This window comes from Euprymna scolopes, chromosome 44 (genome assembly GCF_053919585.1).
Source record: "Euprymna scolopes isolate OS-2025 chromosome 44, ASM5391958v1, whole genome shotgun sequence".
Taxonomy (NCBI): Eukaryota; Metazoa; Mollusca; class Cephalopoda; order Sepiida; family Sepiolidae; genus Euprymna; species Euprymna scolopes.
In genome coordinates this window covers 15481958-15501485 of record NC_136525.1, presented here as the reverse complement: position 1 = coordinate 15501485, position 19528 = coordinate 15481958, and the positions used below count along the sequence as shown (strand labels likewise).

The 19528-nt window shown below is 36.4% G+C and overlaps 1 protein-coding gene across 1 annotated transcript in view; it reads left to right on the top strand.

Annotated features, from left to right (window-relative positions):
• Positions 1-13699, top strand: part of LOC145268709 (A disintegrin and metalloproteinase with thrombospondin motifs 16-like) — a 720286-nt gene extending 706587 nt beyond the window's left edge. Inside the window, exons 22-24 of the mRNA XM_080124247.1 lie at positions 2994-3197; positions 9987-10134; positions 13304-13699. Of these exons, the coding sequence (XP_079980373.1) occupies positions 2994-3197; positions 9987-10134; positions 13304-13500 (549 nt within the window). The 3' untranslated portion in view covers positions 13501-13699. The remainder of the gene's footprint in view (positions 1-2993; positions 3198-9986; positions 10135-13303) is intronic.
• The last annotated feature ends 5829 nt before the right edge of the window (positions 13700-19528 follow it).

The following is a 19528-nucleotide window of genomic DNA, read 5'->3' as shown; positions in this document are numbered from 1 at the left end:
ATATATATATATATATATGCGTAATATATATATACATATATGCAGATATGTAAACATATTTATGTACATACATCTCGTATATATATATATATATATATATATATATATATATATATATATATATATATATATATAGGCTTCCGTCAGTCTTGACAGACTATGGATACCCACTGCAAGGGTGCCTGCACATGAAATTTTTGTGGCAAGAGTTGCGCAATCTCCAACCACACATCTCCTGAGTCGACATTGTTGAATACTAGTGGCAAGTGAAGGTTCAGGACGACTGGAAACATACAGCGCCTAGAATTCTCAAATAGTCACCCATCTGGTACTAGCCAGGCTCAACGTGATAAATAATTGGTATAATTCTTTTTCTATCCTTTTGCTAATGATTCAAATTTTAGTATGTTATTATGGATGATAACGACTACCAGTTGTCAAAATTTCAGCTTTTCACAATTGTTATTTCTAACAAATATTAGGTTTTGAAATTTTTTCCCTTAGCTTTGAACCCTACTATATATATATATATATATATATCCATATTTAAATTCTAACGGATATATTTGCTCCAAAAAGAATATGAATTGCATCATATCTTTCTTAAATATATTAACGGCTATATGACGTTATATATAAAAATAATCTTAATCTCTTTCACAACGTTATACTCTCTTTGTTTTTTTGAATTTCCAATGAATTTTTCGTTTCTGAAATGGAACAAGGTCATACATTTCATTACATCAAAAATATATTTTCAAATATTTATACTGGTGTTTTGTTTACTTAGTTTTATTAATTCTGAGGAAGTCGCACAATAAAGACGAAACGTTGACGAATACATAACTTGGTGTGTTTCTCTGTCTCTGTGTGTGTGTGTGTGTGTGTGTGTGTGTGTGTGTGTGTGTGTGTGTGTGTGTGTGTGTGTGTGTGTGTGCATAAAAGTTATCCATGGACACGTGTTTCAGTATGGGTACATTTTCTGGCATATGATCGAACTCACAATTACCCAAAAGTGTAGCTACGCTGATGATTTGTGGACCAGGCGCGAACGCAGACCCCACAATTTTAATGCACCACCGTTCTGCCAGATCAAACATACCCGTTCCTGTGTCTCGATACATCTTCTATCATTATATGTAATCAGTTTTTTAAAATAGTCAACCATATAGGAGCCTATTCGTGACCAGACACACAAATTCAGCTTTATATATATATATATATATATATATATATATATATATATATATATATATATTAGTGATTAGAAAATTCCAATATTTTTCCCAAATCCGAGACAATTATCAATTCTGTGCTAAATTCCCGATTCCGATACAATTACTGATTCCGATTCCGATTCTTTATAAATATCTAATTATTTAACTATAAGATTGTTATATTCCCCGATTTTCGTAAAAATGTGCAGATATTTTCTTAAGCATCAAAATACACTTTCGATTTTAGGTTGACTGGTATTTTGTAATCAATAAATATTTATTATTTCATCATTATTACCAGCAATGGAAGATTTTGCGTTAATAAAAAATAAAATAAAAAAAGACAATTAAAAGAATCGTTTTGGCATCGGAAAATTTTTCCGATTCCCGATTTTGATTTTGATACCCACAAATCTTCTGATTTTTCTGATTCACGATTCCGATTTCAGATTAATCGTCCCAACACTAATATATATATATATATATATATATATATATATATATATATATATTACAATAGAAAAATGCGAGCATGAAAATTAATATGGTTAAGCTTAAACATGGAAAAGTAAAGGACTAGTTGTTAAAACTGGAAAAGAAAAGGACAAGATATTCTAGTAAAAAAAGATAATAAATTTATAACTTAAAATATTGCAGATTAAATAATGTTATAAATTGAATTTTTTTTTTTAAATTCTGAATGCTGCAATATTTTAAATTATAAATTTTATTATTATATTTTTTTATTAGAATATTTTGTCATTTTCTTTCCCAGTTTTAACAACTAGTACTTTATTTTTCCATGTTTAAGCTTAGCCATTTTACTTCTCATGCTTGCATTTTTCTATTGTAAATCCATGATTTTTGCAGGCCTCCAATAAATTCACTTGTTCTTTGTTTAATTTCAGTCTTATTGTTTTACCACCATAAACAAATCCCTCCAATTATCTCCCTGTCATTCTTTCTATTTCACTTATTATTTCTTTTTTCGTGAGAGCAGTGCATTGGTAGCAACAGTAATCACTGAAGTGACGTGCTTGCTATGGAAACCAGCCATACAAAATGTCGCTCACGTCCTTACGTTTTTTTACGATTTTGAACACCACTAAATTCATCATAACTTTTGTTTTACTGAACAAAAATTGAAATTTATTTTTTACAATATAGCTGAGAAGGTGATCTATAAATTGTAATGATTGTTTGAAATTTGTTCGAAAAATGAGTGAGCGGTGAAACTTTAAAGCAGTTCTAAATGACTAAAACTGACACGTAACCATATATTCAAACACTACTGTGTTTGAATGATTTTTTTTTTTTTTTTACATAGGCATCACCACTTATCAAGGCCAAGAGGTCACTCGAGGATAATGATTAAAGAGTGTACAGTAGAAATTGGACAATATAGTAATCGTTAGTAATGGAGATTCAGTAAATTTGTTAACTTATATGGAACGGTTCATCAAGAACTTGTTTACATTGGACTTGAAGACAACCATATTGTAATCAGCTGGAAAGCAGGCAAATGGAAGACAGTTCCACAGGCGTGCAGTTCTAAGAAAGAAGCCTTGCTCATGGAATCTACGTTTAGGTTTAGGCACAGATAAAGAGTGAGGGAAATTAGTGATAGTGTTTTCTGCTAGACGAGTGTTTTATATATATATATATATATATATATATATATATTTATATATTTATATATTTATATATAATCATGAATTTCTATGTATATTCCAATGTTTTTTGTTTTGTTTGTTTGTTTTTTTCCTTTTTCATTAGTGTACGGCCCAGTGTGGTTTTGGTCACGAGAAACGAGCGCTGGTGTGTACAAAGTCGGAGAATAATCTCACAGTATCCGTTCCATCAGAACAATGCAAACATCTGGACAAACCAAAGGACTTGATCCTTGAACGAAGATGCAAAGGTCCACCGTGTCCGGAAAAGAAAGAACCGTACCAATGGCATACGTCTATTTGGTCAGCGGTAAGTATTGGATGCTGTTCGGTAAATTTCATAAATCATCATCTCGTATAGAAATTTTTCTTGTCAGATTTTCAAAGTCAGACCCAAATAGCAATTCGTCTGCCATATAGATACTTGATTCGGTCTAGCCTAATTTTTTTTATTATGTTCCTATTTACAATACCTCCCCACGGGACAGTTAGACACCAGGGTCGTTTTTTAATGTAGAGAAAAGGAACAAAAATAAAAATCGTCTCAGTCGTGAAGGATTTCTCCTCCACTGACAGAGAACAAGAAATTGAAGTGCAGCATCTGAAGAACAGATACTACACTTTAATCTTATTATGTTATTGATACGGACATTTTTTATTTTGCTTCATTTAATTTTCTGAAAATACCGTCTAGGAGAACTGTCAAAGTGGAGACATTTTTCCATACTAACCCGAGGCACATGGACGTCATCTTGGACCCTTGTAAATTCAAAATGACCAATTTAATGCTTCATCGTAGTAAAAGTCCAATGGTAGTGTAAATTAAAGGGTCGACTCATAACACTTGGTTTGATGGGGATCAAGATGATTATTGCAAAGACAGGAGTTGCTTATTGACGTCAGTCTTTAAAAGATCAAGGTTGAAAGTAAGTGGAAAACGGTCAGCAGGAAGAGAGTTCCATAAGCCTTGTGGTTCTTGGAAAGAAGCTACTGGAATAAGAAGGTATCAAAACAATTGATTCATGAAGACCACTGGACCAATGAGTCAAACGAGCTGAAACAAAGGGATGCAGCAAATAAATCAGACAATTCTGAATGACACGTTCCATAACAGTATTTAAAGAAAAGACTGAGACTAGCAACATTACGTCTGTGAGTAAGAGGTTTCAGTAAAGAAGAAAGAGGGGGGCCAATTAAATTACAGATGTGCTTAAAGGAAAGACTGAGACTATATTTTTTCTGAATAAAATTTAAATATAAAAACTTTAAATTTTCAATTTGTTCTATTTAGTATATTGTGCAGTTTAACTGGGATTGACTTATATAAAAATATTTCCGTCCAATAATATTTTGTAAGACCGTGGACCACAAGATTGATTAGTCTGTGATTTATTTCATCTTGTTATGGGGATATATATATATATATATATATAATGTATTTGTATATATTCCGACAGTTTAATTTCGGCCACCGATTCCGTAGTCAGGGGGTAGGACTGCCGACTGTCATCACGACGGTTCTAGGTTCGATCCTCGGCTTGGGAGAGGTGTTAGTCTAGCGGCACTGATGAGTTGTGAAACAACGAAACAGGTCTGTATGTCGATGACTAAAATATATTTTATAAAGCTCCCCTCTTTGGTAGAGCACTCTCGTAAATTATCTTACTCGCTACTTAATTTAGCTGAAATAATGCGAAGCTCGCAATTTGTTTACAAACAAAACGTTTGAGCCCTCTACGAGTAGCGGACGGATGTTTATTTAAATACGCATTCCGACAGTTTAATTTCGGCCACCGATTCCGTAGTCAGGGGGTAGGACTGCCGACTGTCATCACGACGGTTCTAGGTTCGATCCTCGGCTTGGGAGAGGTGTTAGTCTAGCGGCACTGATGAGTTGTGAAACAACGAAACAGGTCTGTATGTCGATGACTAAAATATATTTTATAAAGCTCCCCTCTTTGGTAGAGCACTCTCGTAAATTATCTTACTCGCTACTTAATTTAGCTGAAATAATGCGAAGCTCGCAATTTGTTTACAAACAAAACGTTTGAGCCCTCTACGAGTAGCGGACGGATGTTTATTTAAATACGCATTCCGACAGTTTAATTTCGGCCACCGATTCCGTAGTCAGGGGGTAGGACTGCCGACTGTCATCACGACGGTTCTAGGTTCGATCCTCGGCTTGGGAGAGGTGTTAGTCTAGCGGCACTGATGAGTTGTGAAACAACAAAACAGGTCTGTATGTCGATGACTAAAATATATTTTATAAAGCTCCCCTCTTTGGTAGAGCACTCTCGTAAATTATCTTACTCGCTACTTAATTTAGCTGAAATAATGCGAAGCTCACAATTTGTTTACAAACAAAACGTTTGAGCCCTCTACGAGTAGCAGACGGATGTTTATTTAAATACGCATTCCGACAGTTTAATTTCGGCCACCGATTCCGTAGTCAGGGGGTAGGACTGCCGACTGTCATCACGACGGTTCTAGGTTCGATCCTCGGCTTGGGAGAGGTGTTAGTCTAGCGGCACTGATGAGTTGTGAAACAACGAAACAGGTCTGTATGTCGATGACTAAAATATATTTTATAAAGCTCCCCTCTTTGGTAGAGCACTCTCGTAAATTATCTTACTCGCTACTTAATTTAGCTGAAATAATGCGAAGCTCGCAATTTGTTTACAAACAAAACGTTTGAGCCCTAGCGGACGGATGTTTATTTAAATACGCATTCCGACAGTTTAATTTCGGCCACCGATTCCGTAGTCAGGGGGTAGGACTGCCGACTGTCATCACGACGGTTCTAGGTTCGATCCTCGGCTTGGGAGAGGTGTTAGTCTAGCGGCACTGATGAGTTGTGAAACAACGAAACAGGTCTGTATGTCGATGACTAAAATATATTTTATAAAGCTCCCCTCTTTGGTAGAGCACTCTCGTAAATTATCTTACTCGCTACTTAATTTAGCTGAAATAATGCGAAGTTCGCAATTTGTTTACAAACAAAACGTTTGAGCCCTCTACGAGTAGCGGACGGATGTTTATTTAAATACGCATTCCGACAGTTTAATTTCGGCCACCGATTCCGTAGTCAGGGGGTAGGACTGCCGACTGTCATCACGACGGTTCTAGGTTCGATCCTCGGCTTGGGAGAGGTGTTAGTCTAGCGGCACTGATGAGTTGTGAAACAACGAAACAGGTCTGTATGTCGATGACTAAAATATATTTTATAAAGCTCCCCTCTTTGGTAGAGCACTCTCGTAAATTATCTTACTCGCTACTTAATTTAGCTGAAATAATGCGAAGCTCTCAATTTGTTTACAAACAAAACGTTTGAGCCCTCTACGAGTAGCGGACGGATGTTTATTTAAATACGCATTCTGACAGTTTAATTTCGGCCACCGATTCCGTAGTCAGGGGGTAGGACTGCCGACTGTCATCACGACGGTTCTAGGTTCGATCCTCGGCTTGGGAGAGGTGTTAGTCTAGCGGCACTGATGAGTTGTGAAACAACGAAACAGGTCTGTATGTCGATGACTAAAATATATTTTATAACGCTCCCCTCTTTGGTAGAGCACTCTCGTAAATTATCTTACTCGCTACTTAATTTAGCTGAAATAATGCGAAGCTCGCAATTTGTTTACAAACAAAACGTTTGAGCCCTCTACGAGTAGCGGACGGATGTTTATTTAAATACGCATTCCGACAGTTTAATTTCGGCCACCGATTCCGTAGTCAGGGGGTAGGACTGCCGACTGTCATCACGACGGTTCTAGGTTCGATCCTCGGCTTGGGAGAGGTGTTAGTCTAGCGGCACTGATGAGTTGTGAAACAACGAAACAGGTCTGTATGTCGATGACTAAAATATATTTTATGAAGCTCCCCTCTTTGGTAGAGCACTCTCGTAAATTATCTTACTCGCTACTTAATTTAGCTGAAATAATGCGAAGCTCGCAATTTGTTTACAAACAAAACGTTTGAGCCCTCTACGAGTAGCGGACGGATGTTTATTTAAATACGCATTCCGACAGTTTAATTTCGGCCACCGATTCCGTAGTCAGGGGGTAGGACTGCCGACTGTCATCACGACGGTTCTAGGTTCGATCCTCGGCTTGGGAGAGGTGTTAGTCTAGCGGCACTGATGAGTTGTGAAACAACGAAACAGGTCTGTATGTCGATGACTAAAATATATTTTATAAAGCTCCCCTCTTTGGTAGAGCACTCTCATAAATTATCTTACTCGCTACTTAATTTAGCTGAAATAATGCGAAGCTCGCAATTTGTTTACAAACAAAACGTTTGAGCCCTCTACGAGTAGCGGACGGATGTTTATTTAAATACGCATTCCGACAGTTTAATTTCGGCCACCGATTCCGTAGTCAGGGGGTAGGACTGCCGACTGTCATCACGACGGTTCTAGGTTCGATCCTCGGCTTGGGAGAGGTGTTAGTCTAGCGGCACTGATGAGTTGTGAAACAACGAAACAGGTCTGTATGTCGATGACTAAAATATATTTTATAAAGCTCCCCTCTTTGGTAGAGCACTCTCGTAAATTATCTTACTCGCTACTTAATTTAGCTGAAATAATGCGAAGCTCGCAATTTGTTTACAAACAAAACGTTTGAGCCCTCTACGAGTAGCAGACGGATGTTTATTTAAATACGCATTCCGACAGTTTAATTTCGGCCACCGATTCCGTAGTCAGGGGGTAGGACTGCCGACTGTCATCACGACGGTTCTAGGTTCGATCCTCGGCTTGGGAGAGGTGTTAGTCTAGCGGCACTGATGAGTTGTGAAACAACGAAACAGGTCTGTATGTCGATGACTAAAATATATTTTATGAAGCTCCCCTCTTTGGTAGAGCACTCTCGTAAATTATCTTACTCGCTACTTAATTTAGCTGAAATAATGCGAAGCTCGCAATTTGTTTACAAACAAAACGTTTGAGCCCTCTACGAGTAGCGGACGGATGTTTATTTAAATACGCATTCCGACAGTTTAATTTCGGCCACCGATTCCGTAGTCAGGGGGTAGGACTGCCGACTGTCATCACGACGGTTCTAGGTTCGATCCTCGGCTTGGGAGAGGTGTTAGTCTAGCGGCACTGATGAGTTGTGAAACAACGAAACAGGTCTGTATGTCGATGACTAAAATATATTTTATAAAGCTCCCCTCTTTGGTAGAGCACTCTCGTAAATTATCTTACTCGCTACTTAATTTAGCTGAAATAATGCGAAGTTCGCAATTTGTTTACAAACAAAACGTTTGAGCCCTCTACGAGTAGCGGACGGATGTTTATTTAAATACGCATTCCGACAGTTTAATTTCGGCCACCGATTCCGTAGTCAGGGGGTAGGACTGCCGACTGTCATCACGACGGTTCTAGGTTCGATCCTCGGCTTGGGAGAGGTGTTAGTCTAGCGGCACTGATGAGTTGTGAAACAACGAAACAGGTCTGTATGTCGATGACTAAAATATATTTTATAAAGCTCCCCTCTTTGGTAGAGCACTCTCGTAAATTATCTTACTCGCTACTTAATTTAGCTGAAATAATGCGAAGCTCGCAATTTGTTTACAAACAAAACGTTTGAGCCCTCTACGAGTAGCGGACGGATGTTTATTTAAATACGCATTCCGACAGTTTAATTTCGGCCACCGATTCCGTAGTCAGGGGGTAGGACTGCCGACTGTCATCACGACAGTTCTAGGTTCGATCCTCGGCTTGGGAGAGGTGTTAGTCTAGCGGCACTGATGAGTTGTGAAACAACGAAACAGGTCTGTATGTCGATGACTAAAATATATTTTATAAAGCTCCCCTCTTTGGTAGAGCACTCTCGTAAATTATCTTACTCGCTACTTAATTTAGCTGAAATAATGCGAAGCTCGCAATTTGTTTACAAACAAAACGTTTGAGCCCTCTACGAGTAGCGGACGGATGTTTATTTAAATACGCATTCCGACAGTTTAATTTCGGCCACCGATTCCGTAGTCAGGGGGTAGGACTGCCGACTGTCATCACGACGGTTCTAGGTTCGATCCTCGGCTTGGGAGAGGTGTTAGTCTAGCGGCACTGATGAGTTGTGAAACAACGAAACAGGTCTGTATGTCGATGACTAAAATATATTTTATTTTATATATATGTATATATAGGTATGTATGTATCGTGTGTATATATGTATATATATGTGTGTGTATAAATTCGTTTCTTATCGTTGAGCACTTTCAGTTGAATTAAAAGTCGGTCAATTTAGCTCTTATGCGTAGATCATCGTATAACGATTTGATCACTGTCTGTCTGACGTAATGAACATTTAAATTAAAATGTTTAAAATTCAACGCTATTTCACACGGTTAATGGTAGCCGAATGGATACGGTCTCCGCTAATCGAGCCAGAGATGTCTCGTGTCGCGAGGTTCGAATCGTTCGACTGGTAGTAATCGTGACACCCTGCACTGAAGAATCCCGAAAGGATGAAACACTAGTGTCTGTAGGTATTTAATTATTATAGTAAAAAAATAATATATATATATATATACAATATGTATGTATATATATATATATATATATATATATATATATATATATATATATATATATATAGATAGATGGTGAATGAACCCTTTTTCGGGGTCAATGGCCAACTAGCACCGTGTACGTTTGTGTGTATGTATGTTTGTGTTGAGGTGGAGAGGTCTCCCGTAAGCCGTGGTAAAGGCAACCTTTTTAGGAGAAGCAAATCTCTGATTTAAAAAACCATAAAGTGGTAGACCAGTACCCACATTAAGCTGGTCTGCAGTTTAACTTGTTGCTGGCTATCTTGCTCTTGCTTGATCTCAACATTTTGAACCGAAAGAGAGAGACTTAGCTGTCGTACAAAGCTAAGACTCTGTAACATCATCTGTGTATAGATACTCCCTCAGGCATTTGTCTATTAAAATGGTCCTGTGGCGATGGAAGTCATTTTTGGTAGTGTCTGAGGGTATGGCACTCGTCTGACAAGATGTTGCAATCATCATTATATATATATAATTTATGTATGTGAATTGGTTACGTGTTGATTTGTCTGAAAATGTACAAATATTCTTTTTTTGTTTTTTGTTGTAGTGTTCTGTTAGCTGTGGCCGAGGTTACCAGAGACGCCATGTGACCTGCGTGGACCCAGAAACCTTGCACTATGCTTCCGGTTGCGACCCAAACGCAGCCCCGAGTCAATCCCAACCGTGTGTATTACAGGATTGCCACACCAGCCAAGGTAAACTTCCAACTAGTTTTAACTGTCCCTTTTCAGCATATCAACCCTTCCATTAATTCAATACCAAAACACGATATTTAATGTAAACGATTTATGGTTTGGATTGGTTTCATTCTTTTACGGCATATCGATCCTTTTTTTTGGGGGGGGGGGGTTATTAAATGCTAAAACACAATACATGTAAAGTTTCACACATTTAGCCACGTGACCCGCATGTTCTATGCAGTCTATGTCACATAGGATATAGGACATGTAATAACTTGACCTCTTTTTTTGTAACAACAATAGTTATTTCTGCGTGACTTCTCGTTACAGCTGTGACGTCACCCACATCTTTAACTTGGTCTCTCTCCTTTATATTATCTTTTTCTTTGCCGTGATGTTCGCACTTTGTTGCAAACATATTGCAAACGATTGTTGATTGGCTTGTTTGCTGTGTTTTATAGTATATCAACTCTTTTTGTAGGTTATCTATAATATAAATCTCACCGGTCTGTTTAAATGTATGTATGTATGTCTGTTTGTATGTATGTATTTTTGTATGTATGTATGTATGTATGCCATATCCCATAAGCCGTGGTGAAGGCAACCTTTCTAGGAGAAGCAAATCTCTGATTTAAAAAACCATAAAGCGGGAGACCAGTACCCGCATTAAGCTGGTCTGCAGTTTAATTTGTTGCTGGCTGTCTTGCTCTTGCTTGTTGCTGGATCTCAACATTTTGAACCGAGAGAGAGACTTAGCTGTCGTACAAAGCTAAGACTCTGTAACATCATCTTTGTATAGATACTCCCTCAGGCATTTGGGCTCATGGATTTTAAATGTCTGAGGGAGTGGCACTCGTCTGACAAGACGTTGCAATCATCATGCCATATGCTACTGGTACAATGTAATCCAGTACTACCTGCCTCATGGTCGGGTTACCCGCAACTAAACTGGTTCCCACACCAGACTTGTTTGGTGAGGAGGGCGGCTAGTCTCCCTGAAGGATTAAAAACAAGACCTTCCAAAGGGTGAATGAACCCTTTTTCTGAGTCAATGGCCAACTAGCACCGTGTATATATGTGTGTGTATGTGTGTTGGGGTTGAGAGGGCTCCCGTAAGTCGTGGTGAAGGCAACCTTTCTAGGAGAAGCAAATCTCTGATTTAAAAAACCATAAAGCGGGAGACCAGTACCTGCATTAAGCTGGTCTGCAGTTTAACTTGTTGCTGGCTGTCTTGCTCTTGCTTGTTGCTGGATGTCCACATTTTGAAACGAGAGAGATATTTAGCTGTCGTACAAAGCTAAGGCTCTGTAACATCATCTTTGTATAGATACTCCCTCGGGCATTTGTCTATTAAAATGGTCTTGTGGCGATGGAAGTCATTTTTGGGCTCGTGTCTGAGGAAGTGGCACTCGTCTGACAAAACGTTGCGATCACCATGTAGGTATGTATGTATGTATGTATGTCCATAAGCTGGACAATGGAAAGTCTCCTGACCTGAATCGTTTGCATGCAGAGATCTTTAAATGTTCTGGACCCAAGATGATGCAATGCTTAGCGGACTTGTTGCAGACTGCTTGGTGGGATGAGTATGTTCCGCAGGATTGGCAGGATGCATTGACGGTGGTGCTATACAAGGGGAAGGGTACCAGAGATGAATCTGGAAACTATCAGGGCATCTCTTTGCTGTCAGTAGTTGGTAAGGTGCTGGACAGAATGCTGGAGCACATTGCTGACGATGCTTTGCCTGAGTCGCAGTGTGGTTTCAGAAGATGTCGAGAGACAGTGGATATGATTTTTACTGCCAGGCAACTACAGGAGAAATGTATAGAACAACAAAAGGGTCTGTATCAGGTGTTCATCGATTTAATTTGCTCTTCTCTATGCCTGTGAGACTTGGACAACATACAGGAAGCATTTGAAACGTCTCAAGCGGTTTCACCAGATGTGCCTACGGTGAATCTTAAGTGTGGGTTGGCAAATATAAGTCAGTGATGTGGAGGTTCTTGAACAGCCCCAATGTCTAAGCATTGAAGCTCACATCAAACATGTATGTCTGTATGTATGTATGTTTGTATGTTTGTATGTCTGCCTAAAACTTTCGACAGAGGCGACGAATTTTCATGAGATTGGTATTCTTTTGAAGCTCGGCCCTTCGGCCGACAAATATTGAAAAATTGGCTAAATACATTAATTCCTTCACCCTCATCTGGGCACTTTTCTACAGGGAGGAGTCGCTTTTTGTCGCCGATCTTTTCGATTGACTAGCCTTAATTTAAGCCTTCGCCACTTCCAGTTTGGCGATGGGCGCAACAGCTAACGTGTCACATTATTTTTTTCACTTTCTTTTCATCCTTCGCGATACGGGTTCAAGCCTGCCTGCCTATTACCACTTTTTTTTTTTTTTTTGGTCACCACACACCTCCAAACACCCGGGCAACACTGGAATCCCATGCTAGTTAATACTAAGACCCTACCTATAGTAATTAATATTGTTTTGGGGTTAGTTTGTGCATTGTTATTTTAGTAAACTTTATTGCTAAACATAACTGTATCATAGATAGAAATGAGGATTTGTCAAAAAATCATGAACATCTTTTGTATTGATATCAAAAACGATGATTTTATAACGCTTGATTAGAGGATCGAGGGGGTGAGAAGGTCAAGAGAGTCAAAGGTACCTGAAAGTACTTCCTTTAAACTCCTCGGCCTAACGTTTACAGGGAACATGAACTATAGTAACTAATATTGTTTTGTCCAGCGGAGGTCTGTTTAGTGCTCTCTCCTCGATCTTTCCATCCTTCTTGACCCTTCTCGACTCTTTAGCACCACTCTTAAGGAGTGGGGCGCGGGCGGTGATATGCAGCTTCAATGTTTTTGGTTCCATGTAACAAAATGCTGTTGTTGTTGTTTTTTTTTTTTTTTACACAGTGATCACCACTTATTAAGGCCCGGAAGCCACTCAGGGATAAGGGTTATTGCAAGTACATTACGTTATTGTGGAGATTTGATGAAGTGTTTACTTAAGGGGGCGGTTCATTAGGAATTTGTTAACATTGGACTTGAAGACATCCAAGTTGTAGTCCAGAGGGAAGCAGGCAGACAGATTATTATTATTATTTTTAAATAAATAAATCTTTTTTTTATTTATTTTATTTATTTTATTTATTTTTTTTTTTTTTTGTAGACGACTACAGTGTGCAGCATAGTCCACAACAAACACATAAAGAAAGACGATACGGAGCAGCGTCCACTTACCCTGCCTGCGAGGACAAATACAAATGGTGCCACCTGGTGTTGGAGCATCGAGTCTGCCACCACAAGATCTACGCAGAGAATTGTTGCGACACCTGTCGGCGGGCAGGTCACAAACCTGTCCGGTGAGGCTGGCGACGCTTGTCGTTTTTTGGATAAAGATGTTCAGGACAGAAAAAAAAAAGAACCATACCAACGCACAATTCTTAGCGATTTCATTAAACAAAAAAGACAAGAAAGCAGATGGACACAGATGAAGAAAAGAAGAGAAAAGGGTGCTTCTTTATTACCACCCCCATCATAAATAAATTTTTTAAAAATGCTTAAATCCGTACAGGCTGATTCACTTCCAAGACCCAAATTAGATTCAACCTTTTTCGGGCGATTACATGTGATTACCCTAAAAAAACTGACTTTTGAAAATATGAAACGAAACTGGGGGATCCATTTCGCATATATAAGGTTGACATAAAAAGATTACCCATTTCTGGGCCCCCGGACGTTTAAGAGCATATAGCAAATATGACCCTATGATAATTTTCTTCCCCTCTCCCAAAAAAAAAAATAATTTGATTCTACCTTTTTTTAGGCGATTGCATTATATATTACTAAAATATTCGTAATTTAATTTTTTATGTATCAATTATTATTATTATTATTTTCAGAGAGAAAAAACACTCACTGTAGACTTTTGTTTTAATTTCTGAATTTATTTTAACTAACTTTGCTGTGACAGGACGGAAGCTATATATATATATATATATATATATATATATATATATATATATATATATATATATATATATATACACACATATATATTATATACACACACACACACATATATATACATATATAAATATACATATACACACATTTATATATATATATACATACATATACACACACATATATATTATACACACACACACATATATATTACACACACACACATATATATACATATATATATATATACACACACATTTATATATATATATATACACATACATATACACACACATATATATTATACACACACACACATATATATTATACACACACACACATATATATATACATATATAAATATACACACACACATTTATATATATATATATATATATACACACACACATATATATTATACACACACACACACACATATATATACATATATAAATATACACACACACACATTTATATATATATACACACATGTACACACACATATATATTATACACACACATATATATTATACACACACACACACACACACACTGCCGCCAAAGAGAATGTCCACACTTGTCATATTTTTTTAAACCGCAAATTTAAGCTAAATTGAATGTAACTGTTTAAACAAACTATACCTCATTTGATTTGCCTTTTATTTTTCTATCTGTTCGTATTTGACTTTTGATTGAAATATTCTAGTGTCCACGTCAATTTAAAAAATTAACTTCAAATCAACAAGGCAAAAAGAAACTCGACATCAACAAATGAGCTTAAAACCAGCTTAAAATATTCACCTTCTAGCACCTCTAATTGTAATTGTTGTTGTTCCTAGGTTATACAACGTAACATTTAGTCCAGAAACTTCGAGTCTCTCTTAGTGATCATCAGGAGCTCATTAATCTCCACCTTTCTGCTTTATCCAAACGAGAAATCGGCCGCAGATTGAAATGAGATGAGAAAACAGTACGAATGGCTGTGCAAAAGCACCAAAACACCGAAATCTCGTCGTCCTAAAGTTACTTTTTTCAGGGAAGGCAATATTATCAAGATCCGCAGCCTCAGAAACAGATTTGAAACGGCTCCCCCAAATCCAACAACAGTGCAATCTTGTTAAAAAGTACTCTCTTTCTACAATTAAGAACAAATTGAAGAAATTTAATTTGTGAGGCTGTATTGCAAGACACAAGCCAATGATTTCTGTAAAGAACAAAAAACGCCGTGTGGACTTCATCAGATGCAATGAAGATCATGACTCTTCATATTGATCGAAAGTGATTTTAGCGACAAAAGCAAGTTCAATAGGCTAGGCAGTTGAAAGAAGGATGAAGAATTTAATCCTAGGTGCACAGTTTCAACCTTGCTAGGTGGTGGAGGTTCAGTTTTGGTGTGGGGCGTTATTAGTGCCAATGGTCCAGGACCTATAGGTCATTTGCAAGGTCAAATTCGACAAGGTACATTAATATGTTGACTGAGCATTTTCTACCTTACTTTGGTCGAAATTTGGATGATAATCCCATCTTCATGCAGGATAATGCTCCCATTCACACAGCTGGCAATGTCTAGAGGTTCCATGAAGGGCATGGTATTCCATATTTGGATTGGCTTGCACAATCTCGAGACCTCAATCCTTTCAAAAACATATGCCATTACATCAAGCAACAGCTACGTAATGATAAAATTTCAAATCTGGAAGGACTTTGGACAAAAATTAAAGAAAAGTGGGATGCCCTTTCACCAGAGTATTGCCGCACACTAATTCAAGAGAATCCCCCAAAATTTGCAGACTGTCAAATTGCAGAAAGGCTATTAACTAGTTGATTGTGTTCCTGTTGTATTTATGTTGCATTAATGTTCTAAAGTTACATTTAAATAACAATTTTCCGTTGTGTGGGGTTTCTTTTTTGGTTTCTCGATTTGAAGTTAATGCTTTAAATTGACTTGAACACAAGGATACTTCAATTAAACGTCAAATATAAATAGTTAAAATTAAAGAGCAATAAATAACGAATCAAATAAGGTATAGGTTGTTTAAATAGTTGCATTCAATTTAGCTTAAATTTGCAGTGTTTGAAAAAATGGCAAGTGCGGACTTTCTTTTGGGCGCCACTGTATATATATATATGCTTCTACAAGCAGTTTTGTGTGCATAAAATGACTTAAATAAGCTATAAATTTTAATTTTAGAAATAAAATTATCATATTTACTATTATTATATACAAGTAATTTTAATAAATAAATCTATTTTTCTTCTTTGCATCTATGTATATACATAATACAGCACAAATATTGATTTGTGTGCTTGAAACGACCTAAATAAGCTATAAATTTTAATGAATTTTAGAAATAACATTATTGTATGGAAGAGCATGATATTCTGTGTTTGGATTGGCCTGCACAATATTCAGATCACAATCCTATCGAAAATGTATGGCATTACATCAAGTAACAGCTACGTAATGATAAAATTTCAAATCTGGAAGGACTTTGGACAAAAATTAAAGAAAAGTGGGATGCCCTTTCACCAGAGTATTGCCGCAGACTAATTCAAAAGAATTCCCCAAAATTTGCAGACTGTCAAATTGCAGAAAGGCTATTAACTAGTTGATTGTGTTCCTGTTGTATTTATGTTGCATTAATGTTCTAAAGTTACATTTAAATAACAATTTTCTGTTGTGCGGACTTTCTTTTTGCCATCTCTTGCTCCTGGACAGAGTTCAAAAGAGAGTCGCCAACCTGATAGGTCCTGAACTGTCATCTAGGCTTCAGCCTCTGTCCCATCGACGAGATGTTGCATCCCTCTGCCTGTTCTACAAATACTTTAATGGTGAATGCTCTGATGAACTGCAAACACTTGTACCTCCCCGACGTAACTGCCCCCGACAAACTTGACAAGCTACTAAGTCTCATCCCTTTACAGTAGAGATTCCTAGGTGCAAGAAAGCCTTTTACTCCAATAGTTTCTTCCCCAGAACTGCGGGTCTTTGAAACTCCCTTCCGGGATTCTGCTTTCCCAACTGCATTGATATGCAGAAGTTCAAGTGTAATGTTAACAAACATCTTTCTACTCATCTCCCTTCATAATGACCCCGCTAATTAATTCCCTAATAGTAGCCCCCTGCTTCAAAGTGGCACTGTGCCTTGTTTGGGGTGAAAATTGAATTAAAAAAAAAATATTTTTAATAAAATAAATCTCGATTTGAAGTAATTTTTTAAATTGACGTGAACACTAGAATATTTCAATTAAAAGTCAAATATAAACAGATAAAACTATAGAAGATTAAAAGTCAAATCAAATTAGTTTGTTTTAGCTTAAATTTGTAGTTCTTGAAAAAATTACAAGTGCGGACTTTCTTTTTGGCGGCACTGTAGAAAAATCAGCGGCACTGTCGGAAAAATCGGAGCATTTCGGGGTATCGGAATCGGAAATATGTGTGTCTATTTTCCGATGCCAAAAACGATTCCTTTTAATTACCTTTTTTTTATTTGAGTTTGTTTAATACAAAATCCTTCACTGCTGGTAATAATAATAAAATAATAAATATTTATTGATTTTAAACTACCAGTTAATCACCCCCACCCGCCTACACAAGCATGTTTTTATTTTTGAGAAAATATCTGCACATTTTACATGCGTTTTTACGGTGATTGGGGAAAAAATAACAACTCTATAATTATATATTTAGAGATTTACAAAAAATAGGAATCGTTAATTGTATCAGAATCAGAAATTTAGTAGGGAGTCAGTAATTGTATCGAAATTAGGAAAAATCTTGGAATCGTCCCATCACTAATATATATATATATATATATATATATATATATATAACTATTTAATTCATTCACATAAAATTAATATATGAGAGTATAGCTTTATGCGTAAACTTTAAGTATTTACTTCAAAAGTGCTCAATACGTAGGTAGAGCTAGTTAGTAATTTATAATAGTAATTTATAAAATTAGGTATAGTTTGTTTTAGCTTAAATTTATATATATATATATATATATATATATATATATATTTTATAAATTACTATATATATATATATATATATATATATATATATATATATACTAGCAGGCCGCCCGGCATTGCCCGGTCGTAAAATATGCTTAAATATATTTTGATTAATGCAGATTTCATATTTATTATTATATTATATTGGACCCAATACATTGTAATGATTTAAAAATCAAAAAAGAAAATGACTTATGCGCCACCACCAAGAATCGAAACCAAAATGTTTAGCTTACAATTTACTTTTTCCTTTGACTTAAATTCCTCAGCTATAAAGACATGTTTGCTGCAAGGCTAAGGATTAAAACATGAACCAAAAGCTATTACGTTACACATGCATATTCATAATATCGTCGTTCGACCTTTACCTGGCAAATTTCATTTTTTTTAATTTTCACACTTTTGTACCGATTTTCCCCAGGTAAAACCCATGGGTTCGAATACCCTATATATGTTAAGTTCCATGCCTGCAGGCCAAAAAAACTGACAGAGGAGTTTGGTAGGCCAAATTTTTTTATACAAATATATATACGCATACATAAATATATATAGAAAGAGGTTTTTGTTTACTATAACTTTTTATGCAAATATTACGCAGAATATTATGTAGGATATCTGCATGAATATCATTACACGTAACAGTTAACTAAAGATGATCATCCCATTAGAAAACCGAAAAAACTAATAAGGATTTAATTCAAATAAATGTTTAAAAGAATATGCAAATTAGCTAGAGCTTTCGCTAGTGAATGCAATTCCACGACCCATATATAACAAAGTTGTATTTTCTTTTTAAATAAATAAATAAAAAATTATATTTATTTTTTTTTTTTTTTTACACAGTGGTCACCACTTATCAAGGCCCGGAAGCCACTCAGCGATAAGGGTATTGCATGCAAGTACGTACATTACGTTAGTGTTTACTTAAGGGGGCGGTTCATTAGGAATTTGTTAACGTTGGACTTGAACACATCCAAGTTGTAGTCAGGTGGGAAGCAGGCAGACGGAACAGAGTTGTTCCACAGGCGTGAAAGAAGCTTTGTTCATGGAATCCACGTTTTGATTTAGGCACAGATAAAGAGTGGGGGAAATTTTTCACAGTGGATTCGGCTAGACGGGTGTTTATATATATATATATATATATATATATATATATATATATATATATATATATATATATATATATATATATATATAGTAGTAAAATATAAGTAATAAATAGGGCACTAGTTGTTAGTTTTAAATTCTTTCTTTTTTTTTTTTCTTTCTTTCTTTTGGGAAAGGGCGTATGGTATGGAATCGGTGGTAAAGTTTACAAAAAAAATAAATAATGTACCCGCATTACTCACCCTGTTGCCTTGAATATATATTCCATAATTCATTGAATAGTTTAGGATTTTACCAA